Source organism: Triticum aestivum, chromosome 1A (genome assembly GCF_018294505.1).
Source record: "Triticum aestivum cultivar Chinese Spring chromosome 1A, IWGSC CS RefSeq v2.1, whole genome shotgun sequence".
Lineage (NCBI taxonomy): Eukaryota > Viridiplantae > Streptophyta > Magnoliopsida > Poales > Poaceae > Triticum > Triticum aestivum.
The window spans coordinates 422257797-422267210 of record NC_057794.1 but is presented as its reverse complement, the minus strand read 5'-3'; the positions used below and the strand labels follow the sequence as shown (position 1 = coordinate 422267210).

The 9414-nt window shown below is 41.1% G+C and overlaps 1 protein-coding gene and 2 long non-coding RNA genes across 5 annotated transcripts; 1 reads left to right on the top strand and 2 right to left on the bottom strand.

Moving 5' to 3' along the window:
• Positions 1 to 735: 735 nt before the first annotated feature.
• LOC123142148 (26S proteasome non-ATPase regulatory subunit 14 homolog) lies at positions 736 to 3231 on the top strand. The gene is made up of 6 exons (XM_044561185.1): positions 736 to 913; positions 1029 to 1206; positions 1613 to 1694; positions 2425 to 2601; positions 2691 to 2858; positions 2951 to 3231. Exons 1-6 carry the CDS (start codon positions 784 to 786, stop codon positions 3140 to 3142), a joined length of 927 nt encoding a protein of 308 aa, XP_044417120.1. The 5' UTR covers positions 736 to 783; the 3' UTR covers positions 3143 to 3231.
• A 1860-nt stretch (positions 3232 to 5091) lies between these two features.
• On the bottom strand, positions 5092 to 8345 carry LOC123142003 (uncharacterized). Of its 3 annotated transcripts, none has more exons than XR_006470528.1 (4): positions 8211 to 8345; positions 7285 to 7387; positions 6043 to 6101; positions 5100 to 5132 (listed from the first exon to the last, which is right to left on the bottom strand). It is a non-coding gene; the product is annotated as an uncharacterized lncRNA (long non-coding RNA). The 3 variants fall into 3 exon arrangements; XR_006470503.1 differs by having other exon boundaries at positions 5123 to 5132; positions 6043 to 6148; XR_006470516.1 differs by lacking the exon at positions 6043 to 6101 and having other exon boundaries at positions 5092 to 5132.
• An 88-nt stretch (positions 8346 to 8433) lies between these two features.
• Positions 8434 to 9414, bottom strand: LOC123141930 (uncharacterized). The gene is made up of 3 exons (XR_006470484.1): positions 9203 to 9414; positions 9022 to 9122; positions 8434 to 8506 (listed from the first exon to the last, which is right to left on the bottom strand). It is a non-coding gene; the product is annotated as an uncharacterized lncRNA (long non-coding RNA).

The window sequence follows — 9414 nt, the reverse complement described above, 5'->3', positions numbered from 1 at the left end:
TTGACATTAATTACCAAAATCACCCAGAGAGCACTTGTGCTTTCAGTACACGTGAATTAGGTTTTTGACACATGATGAATAATTTTCAAATACATGATGTACAATTCTTTTAACGTGTTTGAACATTCTTTTAATACATGGTCAACCTTTTCTTAAATACATGTTGAAATATACTTTTAATGGTAATAGACATTTTTCTCAACTACGTGAACAATTTTTTACATTTGTATATAATGTTTTTGTGAATATTACAAATTTTTTTTTTGAAACGTGAGGATGTTACATTTTTTTACATTTGTATATAATGTTTTTGTGAATATTACAAACATTTTTTTTGAAATGTGAGGATGTTTCTTCAAAATATAGCATATATTTTCTGAATGGTACAAACCATTTTTTTATACTACGTATAACATTTTTTTACATTGTATACACATTTTTTTAAAAAAAGTTGTATTTTTTGAAACACAGTCACATTTTTTTATGGTCATGAACATTTTGTTTGAAAGCTACCAACATTTTATTTTAAATTGTGCTAACCTTTTCTTGTTACTATTTACAAAAATCGAATTCAGATTTTTATTTTAAGCAAATTTATTTATAAAATATATTTATTTAAAATGTAAACAAAAATAAGAAAGAAATTATCGTGACGCCAGCACGATGTCAGCGTGACGACCCGCGTTCCTACTAGGCTGGCCCAGTACTGTGTAGCGGGCTGGCGGGCTGCCTCGCTATAAGCGAGACATAAGCGCGCCCTGTGCAAACGCGGCGAGAAGCAAAATGGAGCGGCTGCAGAGAATCTTCAGCGGCGCCACCGGGATGGGGCAGCCGGAGAGCGACTCGCCGCTGCTCGACTCCTCCGAGCAGGTCTACATCTCCTCCCTCGCTCTCCTGAAGATGCTCAAGCACGGTCAGTCGGTAACCCTAACCCTAGTCACCCCACCCCTCTCCACCCCCGGATTTGGCAAGCCAGGCTAGCGCCCGCCATGGTTCGAGATCGGTCTCACGCGCTGCTGCTGATGCAGGGAGGGTCGGCGTGCCCATGGAGGTGATGGGCCTGATGCTGGGCGAGTTCGTCGACGACTACACGGTCAGGGTGGTGGATGTCTTCGCCATGCCGCAGAGCGGGACCGGGGTCAGCGTCGAGGCCGTCGACCACGTCTTCCAGACCAACATGCTCGACATGCTCAAGCAGACCGGGAGGTACGCGATGCTTGATAAGCGATAGTAACTTGGTTCATACCTCTCCTGATTGTAGTATTCCTTCAGTCTGTTCTATGCTTAATTGTGGACACCAAAACTTCTGCTAGTGTTAGAATTCAGTTAGTCATGGCTTGCTCTGTTACATTTCGTTTCAAGAAAATCAAGTTCTAGATTTTATTCTTTTCAAAATTTACAGGTTCCTAAATGTACATAATCACCCCTCATGCAGCGCAGGATACATATCTAGATTTCTTTATGCTTACTGCCAGCCAATTGTTTTATTAATTATATTGGCCGTGGCTTTAATATATGTTTTTCTTTGGTGAATGTTTGATGATGAAGCGTGATCTTTGCTCAGTTATTTTGTACGCAAACAATTCTATTAATACATATGTTGCTTTTACAGACCTGAAATGGTGGTAGGGTGGTACCACTCGCATCCTGGATTTGGTTGCTGGCTTTCAGGAGTTGACATCAATACTCAGCAGGTCTATGCAAATGCCAGATATTTTTTGGTGTTCCTTTGTTGCATTGTAGAATCGTTGTTTGACAAACATATACCAACTGATTTTATTTTTGCCACAGTTCCATTGTGCCGCTTTGTAATTCACTAATCCATGCTCATATATCGTTTTTTACGGCATGCTCACATATCGTTTACGGTTCTCCATTTCATCGTAAAAACTATCTTTTTAAACTTTTTTTGGCAAAAAGATGCGCTGGTTGTTCTGCAGTCCCACTGTACTGTATGCCAACTCATAAAAATATATGTAATAAAAATTTAATAAACATGCATATAACAATCTAATCTGTTTAAGTGAAAGGATTAAAAGATAGCATATACTTTGTTTCAGTTGTCATATGTTTGCTGCCTAGGTACAAGTATCTCTGTGGTAGTCAACCCTGCCACAGAGGCTAGTCTAATGAGCTTCACATTTGTGTCTTCCCAAGTCCAAACTCTGAAGCGACTTGAGTTGAATTGTATACATCTGATCTTGAATAGAATAGGAAAAGGGAAAATGTCCCATCATAAGAGGCGGTGATAAATAAGTTCGCAACGAGCCTCAAAGCCTAATTTATTTCAAATTAAAAAAAAAACTGCTCTGATTTTACTCTTGTTTTTCCACAAAGGGCGAAATTTACTCTTATGTAAATATTTCTGCTGAATTGACTTGACTATGCTTGTGAGATGTAACATCTTAAAACTTGGACGTGCAGAGTTTTGAAGCTTTAAACCCCAGGGCAGTTGCTGTTGTGATAGATCCCATCCAGAGTGTCAAGGGGAAGGTAGTCATCGATGCATTCCGTCTCATTAACCCTCAGACCATGATGCTTGGCCAGGAGCCAAGGCAGACAACATCCAATGTTGGGCACCTAAACAAACCATCTATTCAGGTAAGTATTAGTGTACTACATAGTGCTGATCCTTCTGAACTCGTCTTTATAATTTATCATAAATGTTTGTGTTATCTCTGTGTTGCCAGGCACTTATTCACGGGCTGAACAGGCACTACTACTCCATTGCAATCAATTACCGGAAAAATGAGCTTGAGGAGAAGATGCTGCTGAACTTACACAAAAAGAAATGGACTGATGGGTTGATTTTAAAGAAATTCGACACCCACTCAAAGACCAACGAGGAGACTGTTCAGGTGTGTAGCATTCTACTTCCTACCTGCGCTCAGAAGAACAGTTTAGTTGAAGCTGCAATGTGGTTTGTTAATATTTGTGTTACCATGTGCAGGAAATGCTGAGTCTGGCCATCAAATACAACAAGGCAGTGCAAGAGGAGGATGAGCTGCCGCCTGAGAAACTAGCGATAGCAAATGTCGGGCGGCAGGATGCAAAGAAGCACTTGGAGGAGCATGTCTCGAATTTGATGTCATCGAACATAGTACAGACCCTAGGGACCATGCTTGACACAGTGGTCTTTTAGTCTGCTACTACTGGTTGTTCCAACTCTATACACAGAACTGTGTTATTTTTGTTGGTCACAGCCTGTCATAATGCAGTAAGGCAGTGCAAGAGGTTAGGGTTTTTTGTGGACGAGACTTGCCTGCTCCCCCGGCGTGTGCCCATCCGTGCTCCAGCGTACGTGGCTTGATTTGATTGGAACAAAATAAGGCCCGGCCCCATCCCCTTAAAATTAGGGGGGGAGATGATTAGATTAGAAAGAAAAGAGAAAAAAAGACAACCGTAGGATAAAGTGGGAGCACGGATGGGAGCATGGGGAGGGAGCAGGCAAGCCGGATCCGTTTTTTGTCTGAAATGCAGGCACTACCATTGGATGTTATCTGTGTTGGGAGCCACTGTTAATCTGTGTTGGGAGGGAGCAGGCACTGCCATTGGACCATGCGACGCGGCTATCTGTTAATCTACTGTTACCATCTCCCCTGCAAAAAAGAATCAAACGGTTTTCTTGTTCAGGCTATGCATGTTGTTGTGAGAGCTTTCTGCCAGTTGCTCATTCTTGTTCTAATATACACGCTGTCGGTTTGATGCACTGTGGTAATAAAGGGAATCTGCCTGACCAAAATATTATGGCATGAACAAAGCATATAGATAATTTTTTTGTTAGAATTCAGCGCAAACCATCACTTTGTGGGGTTAGAGCATCTACAGCCTCGCGCCTCAAACTCCCCTCCGGGAGGATGCCCGGGTCACTGACCGGTCAAAAAAACCAACCCGGCCCATGCAGCGGCCTCAAGTCGGTCTCGAATGCTCGGGCTGAATGGCGCCCCTCATATCCAATCTAAATGTAGGGCGGACATGAGGCGGCCCGGGCGTGTCTGCCACATTGGAACTGACAGCTTGACCCCCGCAAAAAGTGAACCAAATCCCCCTCTAACCTATCCCTTTTCACTTGCTCCTCCGCGTCGGATCTCTGCTAGCTCCGTCGCCACCATTGCACCCGACTGCACCTTGCCCTTTATGTTCAACACATTGTGATTCAAAAAGAGCCGGACAGCCATCGATGTTCCCTTTGTGAAGAGAGAAGATTAATACTGACAGTCCATATCTTTCACAAAGAGTACAATGATGACCGAAACTTATCACTTCTGAACGACACGGCTATTTAAGTTGGTCGCCTCGCTACTCACGCAGCGAGGTAGGACTAAACCCCAAACCCCGCTGGCCCAACACAGATGTTAAATCTTAACTACGAGAAATTTATTTGGCGTTAATAACAACCCCGCCGGCCCAACACGGACTAAACATCCAAAATAATTGACACGCATGTGTTTGCATGTATTTGGTGTTTGAAAATAGTGATTGCAAATGGCAAATTTTGAGGCCCGCGCGCTCACGGATGTTTGAGGGTCCAAATTAACAGGTTGTGGCGGTAAATGCTCTTAGGAGAAGGAAAATAAATGCAATTTTCCCCCTTTGCTACTTCCGGTGGCGCAAACCGTTTGTGTGGATGTTTAGGGTACAAGTGAACCAAGTCTGTTTGCCTGGCCAAATGAATTGTAAGAGTAGAAGACTAAATTTTGGCCTACACTTCAGTGACATGGTCCAATGGCAGTGTGAAATGTAGAAGCAGAAGCGTAATGAGCAAACATGAGTTTAGATATATACTTCCTTCGTCCCAAAATAAGTGTTTTGATTTTAAAACAATTTTATACCAACGTTAACACATTTATTTTGAGACGGAGAAAATATATTGTTAGTAAATAATATACTACTACAAAAAAACGCTAGAAGGAGGGCTCGGTCCTGCGATAATGGTCCTGCGATAATGTCTAATGCAAAAGTAATGAGCAGACATCTGTTTATATATTGAGAAAATTGTAAAAAGCACAAAAAAAACCCTACAAATTGGCCTACACTTCAGTGGCATGGTCCTGCGATAATGTCTAACTAGATCGGAAGCGCGCCTTGGCGCGCGTTGCCCGCCTGAGCACCGTGACCCAGCGTGTACAGATCTTGTACATTCAAGGAAAATCACAACATTCTTTCAGTACTAAGGAGCTTAGTATAGAGCGCAAACAGTAGAGATATACCAAAAGTATGGTAATCTGAGTATACTAAGTCAAAAGGATAATTAATTTGCAAGCACATGACAAAAATTTGTTCCAAAAAGCCAGTGCCAGATAGGACAAATTGTTTGCATAAAGTTTAGTAGAAAGCAAAACGATTCAAGATACCAAAGCCTGAATGTTAATCTCCAAATTCCAGAACCATACATCATCGACAACATAATATAATTAAAATAGGAGAACTTAACATATATGCCATTTCATTATTTATAAGACATAAACAGAACAAATAGTCTCATATTAAAACTATCAGTAGCATGACAAAATAAAAGGAGATTTATGTACATATCAGAACTGAGACTCTAAATCCCATGTCTCAGTCATGAAATATATTCTTTATCAGATTTGAACTACCATAATGGGCTAATAATCACCGTCAATGTAGTACATCATGCCTTTCTTTTTCTTCATATATGAACTGGACTTCTCTATTAAATACTCAAATTTCATATCAACGTCTCAGTCGTGAAATATATTCTTTATCATTTCTCATCGAAACCATTCCATTAGTAATTCGATGCAACAATTTTCTCTTCACTTTGTCACATTAATGAAGTACTAAAACTCTTGTACATATGTAAGGCTAACTTGCAATGACCAGGACTGCAAGCCAAATGGCAGGCTGGCTGGAGACCCCATCCGGTTCCGGCAGCAAGCTGCAAGTCAATACAGAGAGAGAGAGAGAGAGAGAGAGAGAGGGAGAGAGAGAGAGGGAGAGGGAGAGGGAGAGGGAGAGGGGGAGGGGGAGGGGGAGAGGGAGAGGGAGGGAGAGAGAGAGAGAGAGAGAGATGTGAACCTGGAGCGGCGTGAGTAAACGGGGGCGCCCCTCACTAAACTTTCACATATTGATTAGGTCTGGAAAAGATTTTAGAACATAGATGCAATCCGACAGAGTATATGTCCTGGCAAGAAGAGAGAAGGAGGTGGAGCACCACATTACATAATTTATTAGACTAAAGAGCAATATACAATATCACAATAATTTGAAGGAGTAATTGCATGCCTAATCATGATCTCAAGAGATGTGACTCTGTACATGTATTTCTTTGATCATTTTTCATTTGAATAACCACGATCTTAAAACTACAATAGTTTGGTTTGATTATAATCAAATAAATCAACCAGCTATGCAAGTACAATAGTTATCTACAGATAGTCACCTCATGCGAGTCATAAATTTTAGGATAGGTACTTACTATATTTTCTAAGATTGGCATGCATCTTGTTAGAACCAAGGAATACATATATACGCCAGCAGCTAGTGCTCCCAGGCGACTGAAGTATGCTTATGCAACATCATGAATATCTAAATATATACGTTACTGAATATATATGATGGATTTACTCTAGTTGTCGTGGTAAAAAGTTCTAAACCTGACTTATATTCTACAAAAAATGCATACCCGATGTGATCCAATGTGTTGTTGGAAATACAATTTTTTAATAAATCATTTGACATCTCTGACCTCTATGCTCTAGCCATGATTACTATGTAATTACTAAGTTCTTAACTTTCTCTTCATTTATAATTAGAACATGGCATTACTTTGATATATCCCCACCTTGACACGGAGATCCTAAAAAAATCAGGCACATAAGCCTAAAAACAAAACAGTGGTGATTACCTTGAGAAAAGACTAATTTGACCCTTGTATCAATCAATAAACCAAATTCTACTCTAGATGGCCACATATTGCCCATTCATAATTTTTATAAGGTGTATTGACCCGGTAACCGACTTTTAGTTATATTAGGTACCGAGCATTGGTCGATGCAACATCAAAGAGCAAAATTGGTTCCTTAAATAGAGAAGCCTTTTGGAAAATTCACATGGAGAAAGCAAGGAATTTAAACCATGCTGCCAAGGTAAAGCATCCGACAACGCAGAAGGGACAACATAATCCAGAACAACAATTGTAAGCCATATTTTTTAATACAGTTGAGCCCAGAAGGGCTATTAAGCTAAGTTAGAAATAGTAGTCAGAAGTATAGAGCAAAAGCATTAAAGACTACTAAAACCAAGGTATAGTCAACCTACGGGATAATTGATCTCAAGTTGGGTGTCCAGGAACTGATTTGCATCAGGATGTGTGCCGCCTGTCCAGGAAGTGATTTACATCAGAAAGCGCAACGCGTAGTGCCTGTGTAAGGCAATGGTCAAGCGTCTCTCATAGAAGGAGCTGGTTCAACAGAATGCATCAAAATACAGTGCATAGTAAAATATTTATAATAATAGTGGTTAAGTAAAAAAGCATCAAGATTTGACAGGATAACCGATTTGCACCAAGATTCATTACATTCCAAGAGAATGGCACAGTGGTAGCCCAGGATAATCGATTTGCATAAAGATTCGGTACAAAGCAAGATTTACAATATACTAAAAGCACGGCATAATGATAACACAGGATAACCAATCTATTTGATTCTATTATGGTATAGTAATATATTTTATAGTAGACCACATATAGAGAGAGCTTTGATTGAACTCCTTGTCATGTGACTCGCTCAAGCGTGGCGATGTAACGACCTGTTCAACACTGACTGCTAAATTTTTAGTAAAATCACATAGTGCTAAAACAGTATCTAAATCGACAGGCAAACCATGGACCAGGCGTGGAAGTGCAGTGAAGTTATACAAATCCATGTTGATATTAAGGCTCTGGTTTTGATCCATGTAGCAGCCACGATCGACAGCCATGTCAACAATAATTTTCTGGTTGATCTCCCAAACAGTTCTAGTTCAATGATGTAGAAAAATTTAGACACATCTGTAAATTGACACCTTTTTGAAACTAAAGCGAGGGGTGGTCATATTTCCCGCATCTGGGATCTCGGTGATCTTTTGGACAGAGCCATCTTTCTAGATAACATTATTTTTCAAGACAATAGAGCATATATAAATTTCAGCGATCTTTCAATGCGTTTCAAAGGATGTGAAGAAAAATTGCAGAGTAGGGGGCTCACCTGCTGTTGTAGGCCTTGCTTGGAGGTGCCGGCAGACAGACGGGCTGTGTTGGCCATCAGATCCGGCGCACGCGCGAGCTCGACGGGAGCAGCGGTGCGAGAGCTTCGATGTTGCGGCAGCTCACCTCTTCTTCGTCCATTTGTGCCGGCGGCCATGCTTTTTCTGAAGACTAATCATGTAGAACTTAGAGAATAATAAATTATGAACAGACATCTTCAGAGACTAACCTTGGGTCTAGCTGCTTGTCGACAAAAGGATCACAGGAGGTGACTTTGTTAGAAGATGTGCCGACAACCTGCATACAATGATTTACAGAGAAGGGGATGAGTAAGGTTTATTTGCTCAGGACTGTGCATCAACCAATCACCTAAAGTAATTTCAATAAATAAAATTACATATCGACCAAGATAGGAAGCGCGCCCTGGCGCGCGTTGCCTGGCCAAGGCATGATCCAAAATAGTATAGTAGCTCAAAGCTCGACGCATCAAGTTTTAAAAAAAGAAATAGAACAAAACCTACAATTATAGCAAGTTATTTATACAGAAAGCAACACACCCCACAGGTCTTTCATAATAATTAGATCAAGTCATTTGTACATAATGAGACTGGAGGCTGAGTAATGTATAAACAACCGAAAGCCCTTTTGTGCAGCTTCAGTTGCAATAACAATAAACAGTTTTAATGGCACATACAGTACAGACTACATAGTCTGTTTCCTAGCAAGATACCCTATCCTGAAACAACTTCTGTCTGTTTATCATCAATGGGAGGAGCACCCACAGAGAAGAGAAGGAGGAGGTGTTTTGTCACCAGATGATCCTTTTTGTCGGAGACAAAGATGAGGAACTGTGCTTGTTGCCGGCGTCGTCCGTCCCGCTGCAGCTGCCATCACCGCTCCAACCTGGACATGGCTGCACGCATGACAACAGGCCAAGTCAAGAAAAGGCGGCATCTCCCAAACAAAAAGGATGCATGGGAAGGAGGGGCTCACCTCGGCTTGATACCAGACCGGGGTCCGCTTGCTCCTCCTACAACGCAGAACACGTTGGACAGGGACAGAGGTTGCACAAATACTTTGCCCTGTATCTTATATGAACAACATTATAGGTACAGTCATCCGTAAAATGTGATACTTAAAAAAACATTATAGCTATGAACAACATCCTTGAAAAAGTAGAGCTACACTCAAAACATAATCATGTT

What these genes read in the sequence shown, in the direction of transcription:
- LOC123142148 (XM_044561185.1), top strand. Translation starts at nt 784, where the DNA reads ATGGAGCGGCTGCAGAGAATCTTCAGCGGCGCCACCGGGATGGGGCAG. An exon ending in TTGACATCAATACTCAGCAG is followed by an intron (nt 1,695 to 2,424) that starts GTCTATGCAAAT and finishes TTGGACGTGCAG; the next exon opens with AGTTTTGAAGCTTTAAACCC. An exon ending in TAAACAAACCATCTATTCAG is followed by an intron (nt 2,602 to 2,690) that starts GTAAGTATTAGT and finishes CTGTGTTGCCAG; the next exon opens with GCACTTATTCACGGGCTGAA.